We start from the raw sequence: 21,711 nt of genomic DNA on the forward strand, positions 1-21,711 counted from the left end.
GCCTCCCACCACTTCTCAGTGGTTTTCTCAAACTATAGCATGTTTAAACTTCGAAAAAATTAGGAGTGGTACTGTTGATCCTTCGCTTAAATTTGAGGAAGTTTGGAGTCCATTTATTCAATATTTCCATATGATATGATATGAGCTGACCTTTTTCAGATCCCTCTCAATAACCTTTGAATGCAGAGGAGCGGAGTTGACGACATAGTAATGTTTCTTTTTCTTTTTAATTGAAGAAATATCAGTCCAGATTTTTTGGAAGTTTTTGGGTTTTTTTGGGTTTATTATCAATATTTTTTTTGATTTGGGGGTTCTTTCATATAATTAATTTCATTTCAATCTTTCCTTTTGTATTTGTTCAGTTAATAAGACAACAGGAGGTCTAGATTACTTTTTTTTACTCCTTGTGATTATATATTTTAACTTTTATGATTGCTATCCTGATCTCTTAGCACCATATGTGTAATTACTAATGTTATATATATTATTTTGTACTAATTTGAAAATTAATAAAAAGATTGAAAAAGGAAATAGCTTTCAAAGTCAGAAACACTGGATATTTATGTGATTTAATTAGTTTTTAGAAGCTTTTAAAAGACTAACATATATCTGAATGTTTAACATATATCTCAATGTTTTTACATAAATTCTTTTCCTTTATAAGTATCTAGGAAGGAGGATATTCAGTTTGTATTCAGCAACAGTCCATGTCAATGTCATCTTTTGATATTAATTTTTCACCATTGACAACATGTGTGTCAGAAAATCATCTATGAGGAATAGTTATGGTTAAGAATTACTTACTGCACAATTGAGTAATTGTGCATTGAGTAATTCTCAAGCCTGTAAATCCATTTGTGGGTTTAAAATCCTCCTGCAAACACAGATCATGTGGTTTGTAATCATCATTACAGTCCCAGGATCAAACTGTGGAAAAAAATAAAGAAGCAAAGTTGTTAGAATGAAGGACTGGAAAAGATTTGTATTATCTCATGATTCAAATCAGTGCGTTATATGCAAAAACACAGGAACACCAGAAAATGGGCAGAATAGATCACCTGGCTCTTCGTGGCTGCTCCTTCATTCAACATGATCATGTCTGATCTGACCGAGGACTCAACTTCCCTTTTGTGCCAGGTTGCACAAAAAATAATAATTGCCTTACTGTTAAATAGGTTTGCATAGGAGATAAACATGGAGCATTACGTTAGAAACAGAGTCACACAAACTTGAAATTAAATGATCAGATTAACCTCGTACTCCTCCCAAAAAAAAAACATTTTATAAAGTTGGAAGGCAAAAGTAAGGCAATGGTTTCATGAGATAGCTTAGCTTCAATGATGCCAGAGTCCCACATGAGTCCAAAACAGGAAATTGAAGTATTTGCTGCTATCTTTAGCTGAAAAAGCTGAGTGGATAAAGCATCTCAATCTTCTCATTCGATCCCATCATAACAGCTGTTTACTCCATTTATCAAGAAAGAGTGAATCCACTGGATACAGCAAAGGCTATGAAATGGCAACATTTCCGCAGCAGTCCTGAGCCCCTGCTTAAAACTGACTTGTGCCAAGTGCCCAAAAGCAGATCACATGCTATCAGAAAAGAGATGGAAGATTGCTGTCAGTTATCAATTGCTCATCAATAACTTGCTTGTCATGCTCAATTAAGGTTCCACAAGGACTATCTACTCCATTATCTCATTACAGCTTTGGTCCACATTCAGACAAAGCAGATAAATTCCTGAGGTGGGAAAAGATTGACTGCCCTTGACATCAAGCTAGTATTTGACAGAATTTCGAGGGACATTGGCATAATAGATGTCAGTGAGAATTGAGGAAAACTCTCATGGGCCCCAATGTTCTTTGGGTCCTCATTGACCATAAACTTAACTGGACTAACCACATAAATACTTTGGCTGGAAGAGCAGGCCAGTGATTAAGTATTCTGTAGTGAGTGAATTACCTGCTGACTGCATCTGTAAGGCATATGCCGATTGTATACAGATACTCGGCTCGGATACAGAGTCCAAATGGGTAGAACTCAGGAATAGGAAGGGTGCAATCACTCTCTTGAGGGGTGTGCTATAGACCTCCCAATAGCCACTGGAACATTGAGGAACGGCTATGCAGACAGATTAGGGAAATGTGTAAAAATTACAGGGGTGTGGTCATGGGCGACTTCAACTTCCCTTATATAAATTGGGACCTTTTTAGAGCAAGGGGGTTAGATGGAGCAGAATTTGTTAGATGTATCCAGGAGGGGTTCCTAAATCAGTATGTTGACATTCCAACAAGGTGAGAGGCTATTCTGGATCTGGCGTTGGGTAATGAGCCTGGCCAGGTGACTCACCTATCAGTCGGTGAGCAATTGAGGAACAGTGACCACAGCTCATTGACTTTCAGGATAGCTATGGATAAGGATAGGTATGGGGCTAGCACGAGGGTTTTAAATTGGAGCAGGGCTAATTATGAAGGCATAAGGCAGGAACTAAGTAGAGTAAACTGGGAAAACTTTTTTGCCGGCAAGTCCATGTCGAGCATGTGGAAAGTGTTTAAGGATCAAATACACAGAGTGCAGGATGGGTATGTCCTGATTAGAAGGAAGGACATGAATGGGAAAATAAGTGAACCTTGGATGTCCAGAGAAGTAATGAACTTAGTCAAGAAGGAAAAGGACAAGTATGTAGAGCTTCGGAAGTTAGGATCAGACAGAGCACGTGAGGACTATAGAGAAGCTAGAAATGAACTCAAGAAAGGAATTAGGAAAGCCAGGAGGAACCATGAAAAGTCCTTAGCAAATAGGATTAAGGAGAGTCCAAAGGTATTCTATACCTACGTCAGGAATAAAAGGATAAAAAGGGAGAGGGTAGGACCATTTAAGGATAAAGAAGGGAATCTCTGTTTGGATGCAAAGGATGTGGGTGAGGTTCTGAATGAGTATTTCTCTTCAGTATTTACCCAGAAAGGGACATGCAGAATGCAGAAATTTGAACTGAGGGTGGAAACATGTTAGGGCATTTAGAGGTCAAGGAGGAGGTAGTGTTAGATCTCCTAAACAGTATTAAGGTGGATAAGTCCCTGAGGCCCGATGGGATATACCCCAGGTTACTGAGGGAGGCGAGAAAGCAAATTGCTAGGGTCTTGACCAGCATCTTTGTGTCCTCTTTGACCACGGGTGAGGTCTCAGAGGACTGGCGAGTGGCAAATGTTGTTCTTCTGTTTAAGAAAGGAAAAAGGGAAAATCTGGAGAACTATAGACCAGTGAGTCTCACGTCAGTTGCAGGGAAATTGCTGGAGAAAATTCTTGGAGATGGGATATACGAGCATCTGGAATCCAGTGGCTTGATTTGGGAAAACCAGCGTGGCTTTGTGCAGGGCAAGTCATGTTTTACTGACCTGGTTAGGATGACGAGAGAAATTGATGAAGGTAGAGCTGTGGATGTCATCTATATCAACTTCAGTAAGACATTTGACAAGGTCCCACATAATAGGTTAATCAAGAAAGTTTGGATTTTGCAATTTTCGGTTTACCAAGGATAGAATCTGGCCATTTATCTGCCTCCGCTAACTGTATGATTGCCTTTGTTACCAAATGGCCAAATGATCCATTTTGCTTAAATGGAAGGATCCAATACCCCCTACTGCTTTTCAATGGTTATCTCAAACTATATCACGTTTAAACTTGGAAAAAATTAGGAGTGGTACTGTTGATCCTTCGCTTAAATTTGAGGAAGTTTGGAGTCCATTTATTCAATATTTTCACATGATATAGATCCCCTTATAATAACCTTTCAATTTAGAGGAACAGAGTTGATGACATAATATTGCTCTGTTTCTATTGAGAAATTTTAGTCCGTTTTTTTTTTCTGTTTTTGTTTTGAATTTTTTTTTCTTTAGCTTAGTTTGGTTTGATATTGTTCATAATTTTTCTTATTGTTTTGGTTTTTTTATATATTTTATAATAAATCTTTTTCTTTTATATTATATTCATTCACTAACAGATCATTGGATCTACAGATTTTTTTTATACTCTATTGTTCTTTATGATTATCCATGTCATGATTGTTCTCCTGATCTCTTTGTATTACATGTATAAACATTGATATATTAATCTGTATTAATTTGAAAACTAATAAAAAGATTGAAAAAGAAAAAGAAAGTTCGGATGCATGGGGTCAGTGGAGAATTGGCTGTGTGTGGATCCAGCACTGGCTTGCCTGTAGAAAACAAGGGATGTACCGCAGGGATCTGTGCTGGGACCTCTGCTGTTTGTGATGTACGTAAATGACCTGGACGAGTATGTTGATGGATGGGTTAGTAAGTTTGCAGATGATACCAAGATTGGTGGAGTTGTGAATAGTGTAGAAGACTGACGATGGATACAGCGTGATATAGATCAGCTGCAGATGTGGGCAGAGAAATGGCAGATGGAGTTTAACCAGGATAAATTTGAGGTGTTGCACCTTGGTAGGACTAATGTCAAGAGACAGTACACTATTAAGGGAAAGACCCTTAACAGTGTCGAAGACCAGAGGGACCTTGGGGTGCAAGTCCATGACTCATTGAAAGTGACTACACAGGTAGACAGGGTTGTTAAGAAGGCTTATGGAATGCTTGCATTTATTAATTGGGGTATTGAGTATAGGAGTCAAGAAGTTATGATGCATCTCTACAGAACTCTGGTTAAGCCGCATTTAGAGTATTGCGTGCAATTCTGGTCACCTCACTATAGGAAGGATGTCGAGGCTTTAGAGAGGGTGTAGAGGAGGTTTACCAGGATGCTGCCTGGATTAGAGGGCATGTGCTATCAGGAGAGGCTGAACAAGCTTGGGCTCTTTTCTCTGAAGTGGCGAAGGCTGAGGGGTGATCTGTTGGAAGTGTATAAAATTGTGAGGGGCATAGATAGGGTGGACAAGCAATATCTTTTTCCCATTCTAGAGAGATCCAATACCAGAGGGCATGCACTTAAGGTGAGAGGGGGTAGGTTCAGAAGAGACGTGAGGGATATGTTTTTTTACTGAGAGAGTGGTGGATGCCTGGAATGCGTTGCCTGATAGGGTGGTGGAGGCAAATTCATTGAGGGCTTTTAAGAGGGTCTTGGATGGGCACATGAATGAGAGGAAAATAGAGGGATATGGGCATCCTGTAGGTAGGAGGGAATAGCTATGTTGGCACAACATTGTGGGCCGAAGGGCCTGTTCTGTGCTGTACTGTTCAATATAATGCAATACTCTTCCTTTACCTGGATGCAAGTGGCTCCAATAATATTCAAGGAGCTCAACACCATCTCGAACAAAAAAAAAGTCAAAATTGAGTTTATTGTCATATGCTCAAGTACATGTATGCACAGGTGCAATGAAAAACTTGCAGCAGCATCACAGGCACATAGCATCAGATATGCAACATTCACAAGAAAAACATAAATCATACATAATTTTTACAGGAAAGAACACAATTAGAACAAAAAAATAGAGTGTAATGTGGTCAAAGTGATCATATTATTGCAATACTGAGATAGTTATTAGGGTTTTGCAGGTTGGTTCAAGAACTGAATGGTTGAAGTAGCTTGCTTGATTCATTTTCCATCCACTAGCATAAAAGTTTATTCTCTCCATTTCCTACAATTGCAACTATAAAATGCACTGCAGCATTTCCTAAATATATGACATTTAATTTGGACAAGGATATCAATCAGGCTCCAAGTAGATGTCATCCTGATTTGCAAATATCACTGTTCCTGCATAGCTTAGTTAATAGTGCTCTGTAGCACACTTGTAGATTTGTCTTTGTGTTTGATAGAGAATGTTGAGATCTCTTCAAGCTCTTTCTTGAAATGTAGATCTACATGTTTTTTTCTGTGTTTGGTATACCTGAATTTGAACTGCTATATTCTCATTTTTTTTTGATGTTTGACGTTCATTGTTCTGTTCTTTTGCAGGTGGAATAGACCATGGAAGGATTACTTCACTACATCAATCCAGCACATGCCATCTCTCTCCTGAGTGCACTCAACGAAGATCGTCTAAAAGGCCAGCTGTGTGATGTCGTCCTAATTGTTGGTGACCACAAATTCCGGGCCCATAAGAATGTTCTGGCTGCAAGCAGTGATTACTTTCGGGCTTTATTTACTAAGAAAGAGAACGAGAGCCAGTCAGTCTTCCAGCTGGATCTCTGTGAAGCACCTATTTTTGAAAACGTTCTGAATTACATCTACTCTTCATCCCTCTTCATAGAGAAGAAAAGTCTAGCAGCCATCCATGATCTAGGTGGCAACCTTGGTATCTCTTTTCTAACCAGCATTCCATCACAGACACCTCAGATTTCTTGCACACCAAGTCCTATTAAAAAGCTGAGTAAAGCTGATGATGGAAGTAGCTCCCAGCCACGGAGTGTCATTGTGTGTCAGAGTCGCAATGACCTTGATAAAAATAACATTGAGTCTGAAGCAAAAGGTGGGGATTCCACTCAGAAAAAGGAAACATCAGAGGAAGAAACAAGGCACAGTTTTAAATCCTCATCTGTGATGAATGCCCTAAGAGCAAGTTCTAGTGCTGTGCCCAGAGATGTTGATACAACTCATCTGTTGGATGATAAAGGACAACCTCTGTTAAAGGATGTGCATGGTGCTTTAGGTGACACAAAATACCAGGAAACCATCAAATCTCTGGAAGATCGAAATAGTAGGGTGAGATTTTGGTGGGATAGGAAAAGTTCCATGAGTGTGGATGGCACTTCAAGTTTCACTGGCAAAGTTTCTGATACAAGGCAAAGTCTGACTGACCTCTTGGTCAATGGAAAGCCCTTGTCTAGGCCACAACTAACACCTGCATTCTCATTTCATGGAACTACAGGATTTGCATATTCCCAACAAAAATCTGGGCACACAGTAACTCCTGGTAGAATGGAAGAGAATAATTTGTTATATTATACCAAGGTGGGGCCCACAGTTCAACCTCCAAGATTGCAGTCTAACAGCCAGAGTGTTGTCAGCAGTGGTCCACTAGTAAAAAGTCTGCTTAGGAGGTCGTTGTCAATGGATAGTCAAGTCCCTTGTTACTCTTCTTCTCTTGATCAAAAAGTGAACTACGGATCATCAATGTGTAAGCATGAACCAGTAGAGTTGGCTTGCGATGTATCCTCTCAAAAGCTGTTGAATGCAGATACAATGAAGCAAAAACTTCAAAACGATAAGCCTCAGGTTGGCCAGACTTGTCGTCCAAAACAACTCAGTGTATCTCGGCCTGCAGAAGCTGAGGCCATCTCATTATCAACAGCTGTTAAAATAAAAACAGAACCTTGTAGTCCTGTCTCGGATACTTCTGATATTATTCGGGTTACTGTGGGAGAAACTTCACCATCTACCAGTAAGGAATTCTCAGTGAGAAATGTAGAGAGGAACAGAAGAACATCAATGCTACCAGTGAAGAGAAGATTCCAGGCTGAAAATGCAAAGTTTTCCTTTGAGAAATCAGAATCTTTCCAACATTCTCCCAATATAACACAAAGCTTTGTGGAAAGTTCAAGCCCTCCTACAGATGATGCTAATCCAGATCTACTGAAGACTGATGAGAATAAGGAGGAATATTCTGATCCTGAATCAGCAGTAACTGGTAAGCAATTCAAGTGCAGGACCTGCTTCAAGATATTCCGATCTACAGCAGGCCTTTTCCGCCATGTTGACATGTACCATAATCCAGATAAGCCATATGCCTGTGATATCTGCCACAAGAGATTTCTTACCAATTTCAAAGTCTGGACACACTGCCAAACACAACATGGAGTGGTTATCAATCCGTCAGCAGCTACCAGCACCAGTCCAGTTTCAGAAGAAAAATTTCAGAAGAAACTGAGTGATATGATACGTGAAAGGGAGATCAAGAAGGCCCTTTTTCACAAGTTGCGACGCAAGCAGATCTCTCATAGTTACCCAGGCCTACGATCAGAACAAGGATTCAAAAAGAATTTAAAGTCTGCAACCAAAGGTGTGTACATCTGCACAACATGTGGAAAGCTGTTTCGCTTCCTGTCGCGTTATAGGCAACACATGAAGACCCACCCAGGTGAGAAGCCCTTTGTTTGCAAGCTCTACAATAAGGCTTTCAAGTCAAAAGAACAAGGTGTTACTGAAAATGTGAGTGAAGATAGTATTGAACATCAATGTGAGCACTGTAATACCAAGATGCCATCAATGGCAGAGAAGACAAAACATGAGAGGATTTGTAGGAATGTTACTGTGTGCTGCTACTGTAGCCTTAGGTTCTGTTCCAGAGAACTAAAGCAAGAGCACGAAAGTCAGTGCGAATACAAGAAACTAACCTGCCTAGAGTGTAAACGCACATTTAAGTCCTCTTTCAGCATTTGGCGTCATCAGATCGAAGTCCACAATGAAAATACAATGGCTCCAGTAGAACAGTCTTGCTTGGATCCAATATGTCACAATGGTGTCTTGCCAAAAGAAGCTCAGACTGAAGTTGGAGACAACTCCATAGCCAGCCCAAGTACTTCAAAGGATGACGAAGTATGCAGTGATTCTTCAGAACCTATGTATGTTGATTCTGAAGACTCCTCTTGCTTTCCTGAAGATCTGAGTGTCTCTAGTCGTAGAAATATAAACACTAAAGATAATCATCTTCCTGATGAGGGCTCTACTAATCCCATCCATCTGGAAGACATAGCCTCTGAATCAAACAGTTGCAGTGGGGAACCAGAGGACCTAACGTACAAAGGAGAACGTGGACTTTGGCCGTGTGAAAAATGCGGCAAGATCTTCACGATACATAAGCAACTGGAACGTCATCAGGAATTGCTGTGTGCTGTTAAGCCATTCATTTGCCACGTTTGCCATAAAGCCTTCCGTACCAACTTCCGTCTCTGGAGCCACTTCCAGTCTCATATTTCTCAGTCAACAGACCATCTTGAATTCTCTAAACCTGCAAGGAGTCCTTCCCGTGCTCCTCCTCCCCCTCCACCACCACTCCCACCACCGCCCCAAGAGCACTCTCCTGAGCCTGAACACCCCTCAAATCACTCGGACAGGTCCAGCAGCCCACAGGCATCAGATACACTTTTTTCTCATGCCCCTCCTCTTGCAGCAGCTACCTTTGAAAGGCCGTTCATGTGCAAATTCTGCCGCAGGACTTTCAAGACTGCTTTCAGTTTGTGGAGCCATGAACAGACGCACAACTGAAACAAGATTTGTCTCCTGTGATTTCTGTGGAATTTCACTAGATTTATCTATAAGGTGCAAAGAGCATAGGCTAAATATAAGGCAATACAATGTACAATTCATTCTCCAAATATTTAGTAAAATAAAAAAGTTGGGTAAGAAAACTGTAAAGTAATATATAAAGCTGGTATTACTGATAGAAGGAAGTAAAATGTCTAGAATTTTTAAAAAAAATCCATCATTCTTGTTACTCCGGTGCTAAATGGAAGCATTTTTTATGTGATGGGAGTTTACCAGTATTATAGAATCATCATTTAAGTAGAACTGCATTAATACTGCTGAACCAGTTGATGCATTGAGATGGCTGCTTATCATGTGTTTTTAAAATTGAATAACATGAAGCTTCAGTAATATCAAAGTAATTTTATTCCATTAGCACCAACTCAATAACAATTACTGGCTCAGTTGTTTTGACAGATTGACTATTAGATAGTTTGACTAGATTCAAATAGAATGTTGCATTATTTTTTCAGCACAGCAAAAGTATGATTATGAACACAGTGGTCTATGGTATGTATTGCAATTCAATGTTCAATCAGTGTAGACTTAACTAGTTAAAAGCTTCTTGGAATTATTGGGATCTCCTACAAGAAATGATTTGCAAACCAGTCAGGAGATTGGAGAAGAAACTGAAGCTTGGTTGTCAATCACTCTTTCCCAGTTAGTACCATGGATGAGAAGCTACTGCAAGCAATGGTATTTTAACTGAGATAACTCCAAAATATAGTTTGCAACTTCCAGCCAGAGAGGGATAAATATTATCTTCATTTATGTGCTGACAGTCATTCAACAATTTTTATACTGTACCTATTGAAGAAAAAGTGCTTCCATTGTGAGATTTGAAATACACAGTGACATTCTTTTTAAAAACAAATTGCTGTGACCAGGACCAAAATTAGCAGACAACGAATGGAAGTTCCAAATGATGTGAGAAAGGAACCAAATACTATGTCCGAGAACCATATTAATCCTCCTTCACCACATGTGTATGTCGAAAAATGATATCAGGAACTTTAATGGGGAACAGTAGAATGGGCTTAGTCCAGCACATACTCCCACCGCTAGTTCTCTTTTGTGTGATAAGCAATGTTCAGGTTTGTTTGCTTAATAACTGAGTTTTTTTAGTCTATTACAGTGAATTCAAAAGTTAGTGAAATAGTGATTTTCTAATAATGACGATAAATGAGATCATGGAAGAGGATATGTCTTTCAGAATTATGTACAAAATGTCCGATCAGGCCAATTTGTAATAAATTAATTGTATTTTTATTATAATCTGAGGTAACAGTGAAATGCAGTGGCACGGAAAATGGAGCATTACACTGACTTTGTTTTTGTTGAGTATACTCAGGAAGGTCAATAGTGTAATGCAGGAGGGTGGACAGCTTATTGGCCATTGAATTTGTGCCAGGTTCTAAGAACTTAAATTTTCACAGAATCTGCCAGTGACTGAAGTTGTCATTCAATATCCTCCACCTCAGGTCATGAGTATGTTTTGTGTAATAAAGTGTTTTTTTTTAACATGGAACTAATAGAAAGACATCTGGTTAGCCTTTGTTTGACATTCAAATATGAATTGTATGACCGGATTCCGCTGTAGGGATAGTACTGTATTGAAAACATACTGGCATATCCAGACCAGTAAAATCATAACAGTTCTGTTTTTCCTGATTTGCATCCAGTTGTGATTTACATTAAAATGATTCGAAGGACCAGAATAAGTCTTTCTCATCCCACCCAATTAGAAAATTAGAAAGCTTTTATTAATATTGGCAGGACTATTGCTAATATCTGTAATATCATAATTATCAGTGCAAAATTCAAATTAATCTTATTGTTACAAGAGGAAATCAAGTAGTTCAACTTTTCATTGTAGCTAAGCATTTACTATCAGAATTATTACTTTAAAGGACAATATAGTCTGCTGCTTTGGACTTTTTCAACTTAATTTTTGATTTAATTAACTTTGTACACCAACATAGAATTAATTTTCTTAAAATCCTTATTTCCAGGTAGATGTCATTTATTGTAGTAAACAAGGAGCAGAAGTCTATATATTATTCCTTATAATCTTTGTTAACAGTTTGCTTTTAAGGTTGGAATTCTAGAGCCAAATATAGTCTTTTTAATTAAAAAGACCCTTCTCGTAGTAATAAAACTGTTCCACTCTTAGCTTAGAATGTAATTTGTCAGAGTAAACTGAAGAAAAGTCTATACCAGTCAGCTAAACAAAGCCAAAACTGGCTGAAATCATTAACTATTTATGGACAATGATGCTTTCATAATTAATATTTTGTTTCTGCTAACTTTCAGCACTAGCTTCTCTTTTCAGTTTGGTTAATCTTCCATCACTTGGCCCAAATCCAGAAAGTAAGAAAGCAGTGTTACACTGAGGAGTAATAATAGCCTATATTTAGGAGTATATATATTACTGCCCTGGTTGGCATTAGACAGTTGTGTTCATTGATGCACTTTGTTTACAACTGCAGAAAAGAATCTACAAGAAGTAAAAAGCATTCCTATTGGCAAAAGATAAGTAAACTGAATCATGAAATAGAGACAGAGAGGGGATGAATATAACAATCCTATTGTAGATCGCAGGAAGAGAAGTTTGTCATAAATGCTGTAGCTGATCATTATGTTTGGTTGCACTGTAGTATAGATTTCATTTGCACTTTTTAAATTATTAACATTACCAGATTTTACCCATGGTGACCGGATATCTTTATACATTTATATATCAAGACTGTCATTGCTCTCTCAACTCATTGAACTTCAAGAGGAGGTTAGATTACTCTGAACAAAAGAAAATATACAAAATGCTAAAGTTCCAAAATAAGAACAGAAAATTATGCAATTAAACAGTCAGCATTTGCAAAGAAAGACTTGTGTTTTTAGAGCACCTTTCTTGTCCAGGGCATCTAAAGTTTCTTTACAGTCAAAGAAGTACTTTCAGTTTGTAGCCATTCATTGTAATATAGGAAACATGGAAGCAAGTTTTCACACAGCAACCTCTGACAAACAGCAGTGAAATAATGACCAAGTATTTGTTTGTTGATGCTGATTGATGGATATATATTGGCCAGTTCACCAGGGAGAACCAAAATTAATTGAGGTATCTTGTAAGGATTTTGGTACAGTGATAAAATAGTGCAAATGTCTTCAATCAATATACTATGACAGGACTCCTGCCTCTTTAATTGCAATAAATAGTGTGCACCAAATGTTGCAGCTAAGTAAAATTTTCCATTAATTGCAAAAAGAAAATACAGGCTTCAACTTTTGAATGCCAACAAAATCTAATCCTGAAAACTTCTCCTCACTTGTTGGTGAAGTAGAGTTTGGGATTGCATTTGCAATCTCAGTTCAACACACATTAGGTGCATAGAAGTTTAGAAGTTTCTGGAATACAATAAATATTTTAATTTGTTTTTCCAAATATGGATAAATAGTGTTATTGCAAGATCTGGTAATGAAAAGTATTGGGAAAAGTCATTTACTTTTTTCCTCCATGGTGTGCTTAATCTTGGAGGAAAAAGATTGTGTACCAAAATTTCACAACGTATTTCTTTAACTAATGTACAGAAGTATACGGTTGTACAGCACAGAAATGGCCCCTTCAGTCCACCACGTTCATGATGATTTTGTTGCCCATCCACTCTAATCCAATTTGTCCTTTTGATTTTTTTAAATTTGATTTATAACATCTTATGTTAACATGCAGTTTTTTTTACAATTATTTTCTTAACACATGAATATCGTGGGCAGTTGGTCACTACATTGTTTCCTTTATTGATGCATGAAGTTACCCATTAATTCCAGATCCAGATTTCACTTGTCTACTCATCACCAATTTTCACTCGTCCCTGTTTATTTGCATCTGCTAAACGTAGTTTCATTATTCATTAGACTTTAACATCTTTCAGATGGCACCACCACTTATATCATTCACTATCTCCTGGTCTCCACCCTATCATTTTCCTTCCCCCTTTCTCTCCATTCTTTCCTGCTTTCTCTACAACTAAAATCTGTTTATTTTCTTACATTTTACAAATTCTGATGAAGAGTCCTCGACCTAAAACGTTAACTATCTCCACAGATGCGGCCTGACCTGAGAAGTTTTTTACTTGGAATTTCCAGCATTTACAGTATTTTGTTTATGGATCCTTTAGCTCTTGTTAGGAAGTATGCGGCAGGGAATGATGTTGGAAGATTTTATATATTTTTTATATTCTATTTCCAGAATGTACTATTTCATTAATCAAGAATCAATGTTATATATCATGAAGTTATTGTAACTTCCATAAGTTTTGACTCCCAATTGCTAATAGATCAAAGAGTCTCCTCAGACTCCATGCTTGGATTTCAGTCCTAATAATGGAATTAATATTGAAGAGAAAAAGTGGATAAAAGATGATCGAACTTCGAAGTGTTTGTCTTATTTTGTAAACAGGCAATATTAGTTTAATTTTGCTAGTGTAAGATATTTGCTGGTAATGCAACTTTTGTTTGTGATTAACACTTACGGAATTTCAAGTTAAGTACTGTAGTGATGGCAGCTCCCAATAGAAGTTCCTACGTAACTGGACTAAAAAATATTTGTAATATGCTCTTCATTATTAACACCAAGTTGAATGATTAGTTTTTTATTTATATCTCAACGGATAAACGTGATGCATTAGGCAATTTACATATCAGGAAGCTTAATTAACAGTTTAATGTAAAAATAATTCGAACATGACAAAACATGGTTTTGTGGAATTGCAAATAACATTTTCAAGAATGGAAGGCATTCCAGAAGGAATAGATTAGATGAAAGCAAATAATGCCAATAGATTGTGAAATACAATGTCAGTGCCACAGAGATGTCACAGCATGGGAGTCATCAATGTTAGAGTGTTGTGTCTAATAGTCCTTAACAAACTTTCGTACATAGGTTTCTGGTTCTATTGGTACATTTTAGTAGAATATGTAATCAAAGTGCACAGAGTTCTAGTCGGACCATAAATTCTAGACCATACCTTGAAATTCATCCAAGAAGCAACAGAGAAATTCTGGTATTGATGGCAAAGTGTTAGAGAGCCCTAGGCTGTTCCTCGGTATCAGGTTCTGGGTTATGAAGAAACACTTGAGGCATTTTGGCCTGGAAAGGAGGCCTTTTAATCTTGCAAAACCATTTGAGAATGCTAGGGTATAGGTATACAACTATGGGTTAAACAAATCGTAAAAGTAATTTTAGGATTGATATTGAACAACTCTTTATTGGAGAGGTTTGATTGTATGTGAAATAAGCTTCCAGGTACAAGGATCATTTTTTAAGGAGTTGTTGGATACTGCAGAGGTGGAACGAATATGGACAAAGTTCAGGTTTGGTATTTTGCGAACAGCTATTTTAGAAAGTTGACTCTTAAATAATTGGAGTATGGATTAAAACAATACTGGAGATGCCGAAGAAAAATGAAAGAAAAATACCTGTTTGAAGTTTGCATGTTCTCTCTGTGACCATCTGGTTTCACCAAGTGCTCTGGTTCCCTCCCACATCCCAAAGACGTGCTGGTAGATTAATTGACCACTGTAAGTGGGAAAAATGGAATCAATAGGAAGTTGATGAGCTAGAGTAAATAAGTTGTAGGGTTATAGGTAAATGAGGAAATGGGACTGATGACATTGCTGTGCTTGGAGCTGGCATGGACCTGATAGGCCAAATGGTATCTGTGTTGTAATAAGCATTAGATAATAATCTTGATTTACTTCTATAAAACTCAATTTTCCGTAAGGCATTTGTAACTTTTTAGGCTGCAGAGTAAAAATTCTAGCTTGTCCTTTACATCTGATTTAAATTCTATTGCAATGTACCATTAGATCCAAATGTGGGTTGCCTAAAATAACTAAGTTTTATTTGAATAGGATCTTAACTGATGTTCCACCTTGTTGCTGTAAGTAGAAGTCAGATATCTGGTTATGCATGACAGGTAATTAAATGGTCAGAGATGTGAAATCACACGTTTCCAGTGTCTGCAAATTATGTTCTATGGCACGTTCCACAACCTTGGAATTCCCAATATATTTTGCTGCCAACATAATACTTTTGAAGTCTTATAACGTGTTGAATCTCTAGCCAGATGGCACACTGGAAGTTCCTACAAACAACTGGCTATATTTTCAATTTTAGTGACATTGACAAGCATGGCTAGGAATTTTGAAAAAAACACCCCTACTGTTTGAAACAATCCCATGGAATCTGATATATCCATCTGAGAAAGCAGATAGGGCTGTGTTTTAGCATCTCACCAGAAAGGCAGATTCTCCAACAGCATTCCCTCAGTCCTGCAGTGGTGTATCAGCCTAGATGTTGGTGCTTGCATGTCCAGGGTAGGACTTCAACTTGAAGATTTCTGTGGGATGTGCTACCATGCCTTGAATGCAAAATCGTTAGATGTCTCCTAATATTGCATTTGGTAGAGAAAGGGAAGAGGGAAAACTTGTACGATTTGAGGCAAAATTGAGATGGATTACATATGGGTGATATGGGCTAAGGAGAAAGTGTTTGTATATGTTGAGGACTTCTGGAGTAAACACTCCAAATTTAATCATATTACCTCTTCTTTGATTTCAAATTTATCTTTTACAATATTTAAGTCAACTGTTTAAGATTTTTGTGGTGCAAATTATAGTCTTTTATGAACTCAAACTCTTTGTAAAGGATTTTTATTTTTCAGAATTGACATTTGAAAATAGCTGAGGAAATCTATTGCAATGTTTGTTCTGTTCTGGTTTTAGCAATGCTTTGGGATGATACATCCCAAAATATTTCGAAGCACAGATCACTAGAGATCCTTCTTGGGTTAATGAAATTTTGTTTTTCTATATTTATACTGAATAACATATTATAACTTTTTCATTGGTCAATTTCCATTCTACATTATATCTTCAAGTATAACTCTTATCCTTTGGAAATATGAATCTGTTTTCAAATTTGACTTGGAGACACAAGACTGCAGATGCTGGAATCTGGAGCAAAAAACAAACTGCTAGAGGAACTTAGTGGGTAAAGCAGTGTCTGTGGAGGCAAAGAGATGGTCAATGTTTTGGGTTGAGTCCTGACTTTATTGGTGTTCACCAACACCACATTGGCCCTTTCACAACTAGTTTATTGCATAAGATTTGAATTTGATGTTGGGACAGCACTATGCCACAGATGCCACACATAAACATGTATATGTAATTTAGAATGATACATCTGACGGCACACTTCACTCTCTCTTAAAGAATCTAATTAAAACTAATTGAGACTATATATGGATGGCGGTCATGATGAAGTGCTGTTTCAGCTGGGCACTGAAATAAATTAGCACTTTCCACCTTTTTGAGGCCTGCAACGAAAGTTATACCAGCCAGGTTCCTAAATGAAAATTAAGTTAGCCGCAATCCATCCTTAGTTTTATGTGTTATTTGTACCTTTTATCTATAAATTTGCACTCAAGGTAGTGGCTGTGGAAAAATGTCATGCTGGTGCTCTAAGGCAGAGATTAGAATGCACTACGGCACAATAGATGGCACTACACTCACTGCAATGGAGTTGTGAGTACTTAATGGTGATTGTCAAATGTATTCACAACGAAACTCACAAGCAAATAGTTCAATGGAATTCAGTAATTTAAAGTTGACTGATTCATTGCATATAAATAGGTGGGTGACTAATAACCAAGTGCCTGGAAATAGGCTTCACAGTGAGTGTAATACAGGTTTAATATACTGTTTTAATTTCCAGAAAATTAATGAATGTATTGCAGCATTTGTACTTTGATAAGTAACTATGGTGTGTATGAAATAATACTGTTTGCCTGTGCAGTAACAATAAGGTTTTTGTCATTAATTTTGGGACCTGATATATAGTACTAAGATTTTTCATAGATATTTTTCAGAATTACTATTGTAAGCGCAACATTTTTGAATTAGATTTTCTTTGAATTATTGTGCAGTGACTTGTTTATTTTTAAAATTAACTTTTATGTTTCTAAAAGACAACCATAATAGCTGGATTTCATTTTTTTCAATAACTGTTTGGATTTTAATTTTCCCTGTCAGGAAAGGGGTAAATGTATTCTTCTTTAAAAGATTCACATTGAATGAAGACTTTTCAGAAAGGTGCTGTTTATCATGCAGTTTGGTTCTTACAACCATGCTCCAATTGACTTTTTGACAGTTTTTCAGTGTTCTGTTACGACAAGGTGAAAGTGAAAGATAGGAAACTCCAGATCAACTTGTTGCTTATTTATGTTCCCTGTCAAAGCTGCTTAAAATCATCTTGGAAGAGAGATTGCTGTTCAAATATGGAAACCCCATTCCCAAGACTCTTGCCAAATTTCCCAATTTTGCATAGTCTAGGTCTGTGAATTTGTCCATACACTAATAGCCTAATCAAAACAGGATATATTTTTTAAATGAGCTTCTTTTTCCATCTTCATGTTTTATATGTGGTAGTGATTGAACTTTTCAATGAAATTATCAGGAGCAGAGCACATTTCTGAATTTGGCCAGTGATCACGCCACACCTTGCTTCTATCCTATGCTCTGTTCAGTTTTGAGCTATGTAAAAGAGAAAATCCCTAATCTACCTTTGTTTCACATGTTGCTTTCACAATACACCACCTCCATAGTAAATGATATTGAACTCTCAAACAATAACATTGCAATAAATTCTTGTCACTATAGGTTTTGACTTTTGTAGTTGAGGTGCATTAAATTCAACTAGCTTAGCTAATTATGTTTCCATTAAATAACATCGGGAGTTTTCTGCCTGATGTTTTTTTTTATCTGAAGCACCCAATTCTGAATCAGTGGTTGTGCTATCTTCCCCATTTGTATTGAGAAGTGCAAGAAAATCAGAAATCAAATGCAATTGTTGAAGTATTCGCTAGATAGTCTGTATAACAAGAAAAACTGAAATTTGTACATATGATTTGAATGGAAGTAAACGCAAACTAGTTTACAAAACTATGTGAAGGGAGGGTGGGAGAAAAGAGAAAATGCCTTATTGTCCAATTTTTTTTGTTTACTTGCCTTTGATCCTGCACCACAGCTGGAGATTGAAAAATTGCCAAGTCTGTCACAGTGCCATTGCTTGATAACACAAGCAAGGGTAGGTCAGGGTAAGATGCCTTTTGTGTTTCTCTTTACTACAAGGACGGCATCTACATTCTCACTGAAGCATGGTGGGGAGGCATCTGGTTTTCACCAAAGAGAAATTAAGAGTTTATCATTTGGATAACTTTATCACCCTCCTGAACTCATTTTGTTCCCATCTCGAATTTTTTTTAAATATGTATAATTTTTACGGATTTTGTTTGCACCTCCTACTACTTGGCTGAAAATATTGACTGAAATGATGGAAAGTTGATTGTCCACATCTTCAGGCAGGAATTGCTATCTCTGGTGAGGGGTGGGCATGAATCTGCATTGAAGCTGCTAATTATGCTCCCGTGAATAGGTATGGGATATTTTATTTTAACTGCAGTTTGATGATTTATGTTTTATTTCATGTTTTAAAAAGTTAATAAAATTAAGGTTGTACTTGAAGAAAATCGATGGTTAAATGCAGCTGTCACCTTCTTTCCTGTATGAACACTAAACATTTTAAAATAAAAACTACATTCAGTTTTGAGTTAGGTGGATTTTGGAGTCCTGAAGGACTTTGCTTTCCCAAAAAAACTGAAAAGATATATTCTCATCAGGCATAAATCTGTACAAACATTGTTAGCAGTTATTTGGTTAAAATTTTAACTCTTTATTCTAAAGAGTGTTCAAAAACGCTATTGCAATTTGGGGAAAAAACAATGTTTGGAGTAAATCACTGGTTACTGGTTATCAGATTGTAAACCCTATATAATAATAAAAAAAGTTGTTGATATACATAAACTACAAAACCTGGAAATATGGATTTGAAATAAGTCATGGGAAATGATGATAATGCACAACATCTGGCAGAGTAAGATAGATTTATGTTACAAGTGGACCCTTCATTAGATTCAAGCTTCATTTTGTCTTTGTCCTCCAAGCTGGCCTACCTCCTGTATATTTCTAGGATCGTGTTTTCATTACTTTCAGTTAATTTTATTTCCAAATTTCATAAATGTAATTTGGCAAATACAGGGAATGTTAACATGGTCATTGAATTAATTTTTTTGGAGGGGTGAGTATTTAGTTTGCCGCATGTTTGCTTTCCACCTGTTCTTTTGGTTATTGTGTGTGTATTGTATGCGTATGCAAACACTGCAGGTTCAGTGAATAATGGCATCCACATATGATACTCACTTGGACTTGAGAGCAGCCTTTGTAAAACTAACTGTCTTGTTCCAGTTTCCTAAACTGATTCAAACCAATTTGCAGGTCTTTGATAAAAATGATCTCTTCTCCCAAAATCATTACTGTTTTGAATAAGAGCAGATCTTAGCCTACTTTTTTTATATATCTGTGCTGGAAGAGAAGACAAGAGTAACAGTAGTGAACTGTACCTGAACATGACACTTAGGCTGAGTGAGGAAAGTCTACCAGATTTCTTATTCATTATCACCTTTGGGCCTGAGTGGAGATATATTGCAAACCACTTAAGCTCACTAAAGAAGATTGACCACATGGGCAAGGCTCCTGTGAAGCTATCGCTCAGTGGCAGGAGGCAAAATTTCAGGAAAGGTGAGGAAAAAAATAAATAAAAAGCTCTTTTCGTATCATAGAATTCAGTAAAGAAAATGTAACTCACTAAAAAATCTTGTTGCAGAATATTCTTTGTTAAATCTTTTTGCAGTCAATATTTTACCAGGCTTTTTTGGTGAATTTATTACTTAAAAGAATACATTATGACTAGATTTTGAGAAGGTTTTTTGCATGTCAAGTTGTATTTACAATGATTGCATTACATGCCAGTATCCATTTGCAAAATTTACTGTTAGAATATACTACTGATCATGTGGAATGTATTTTAAACTTCAGGTCATTTTGACCTGTGTTATTTTCTCTCTCTCAGAACATGTTGACTTCATTTAAAGGAAACTTGTTTGTACCCTTTCATACACATTAGTGATAGTATTGTGTTACTTTATAAATTTATATGCTAATGAGGTCAAGAAAGGTACCTGCAAAAGTCTGACATGTAAAAGAGTCTCATTTGTGATTTTTTTTGGTCTATTTAGGCATGAAGTAAAATTGTACAAAGCTCTAAGTTCTTTGTCTTTAAGTTGAATTGGACCTTTTTTGTTTGTCCTGGATTCATTCATCCTGGATTTGAAAGTTTATACATTTAAATTGAGGGTTTTTTTTAAACTGGTAAATGAAGTGTGGTTATTTTGAAGCACTATTTTCAAAACGATTGTACATTGTCATGTAGTAGTTGTTCACACAGACACCAAAGATTAACCAATAGCTTTAGGCTTTGACTGTTCTGCTCTCGAATTAACCACTTAACTTCAGTGTCTTTTGTGTAATACATTTATAAAGAGATGGTAATAAATGAATTGTTTCCATACTTAATAGATTTTGATTTTTTTTAATATCTCATAGATTTTGCCTTTTCAAGGGGAAATTTTAAAGATAGTTTATTTTTTTAAGACTCCAAGATCTGATTCAGTGCACCAGGCTTCTTCTCCACTCAAACAACCGTGTCTTCCCTCCATTAAAACAAACTTGATCCAAGTGATTCTATCAAGTTTCTATTGTACTCTTAAGTCCCTTCCATTTGTGGTCACTGTTTATATGAAGAGTACCATTCTACATGTATAGATATAGTTTTTATTTTTATATCATATTTATTATATATATTTTCCTTTTTTCCATTAACTATTACAATATTAACTTATTTAACCTAAAGTATTATTCTGATTTACACTCTGTGCTGAAGAAGGCCTCTGTGAAGTCTTCCTTAGGCATTTCCTTAGGTTCACAACTGACTTTTTCATTGTAACACTGCTCATTGCTGCCAGATATCTGTAGTACCTCTGGAGCTTGACTATCTCACTTATTACTCGGTCTGAGATTGAGATGATTAGTTTATAACGTATTGCTGATGGAAACTGAAGCAAGATCAGAGGCCGTTCCCTGCTTGTCTTTGAGTAGGTTCCTGATATTCAGTTCCCAGAGCTCATTCTTAATAACCACTCGGATATAGTTTTGGAGGTTGCCGGGTTGCCTAGATTTAATATGGAAGAGAGAAAGCTGAAACAAAATGGTCTTGAAGAATTGTCTCAATAATAACAGCTCTACGGATGCTTGAGAGATCAAAATCAAATGGTGTGCATGCTCATTACACTCCAGTACGTTAGTTAGAACATGGATATGTGCATGTGAATCAATCATAGCACCATCAATCCTATTTTGTGATCTCTTGACAATTTGTTTTCGGCATTTTTGATATGTTAAGTTCCTTACACTTTACAACAAGAAAATCAGCCAGAACCTAAGCCAATAGAACAGAGATGGGCATGGGTGGCCCAA

At 36.9% G+C, this 21,711-nt stretch overlaps 1 protein-coding gene across 1 annotated transcript in view; it reads left to right on the forward strand.

Annotated features, from left to right (window-relative positions):
• zbtb21 (zinc finger and BTB domain containing 21) overlaps positions 1 to 20,707 on the forward strand; it is a 50,914-nt gene extending 30,207 nt beyond the window's left edge. The window contains exon 2 of the mRNA XM_052015007.1: positions 5,938 to 20,707. Coding sequence (XP_051870967.1) covers positions 5,950 to 9,186 — 3,237 coding nt within the window. The 5' untranslated portion in view covers positions 5,938 to 5,949 and the 3' untranslated portion in view covers positions 9,187 to 20,707. The remainder of the gene's footprint in view (positions 1 to 5,937) is intronic.
• Positions 20,708 to 21,711: the final 1,004 nt, after the last annotated feature.

The sequence above is a fragment of the Pristis pectinata genome, chromosome 4 (genome assembly GCF_009764475.1).
Source record: "Pristis pectinata isolate sPriPec2 chromosome 4, sPriPec2.1.pri, whole genome shotgun sequence".
Classification (NCBI taxonomy): domain Eukaryota; kingdom Metazoa; phylum Chordata; class Chondrichthyes; order Rhinopristiformes; family Pristidae; genus Pristis; species Pristis pectinata.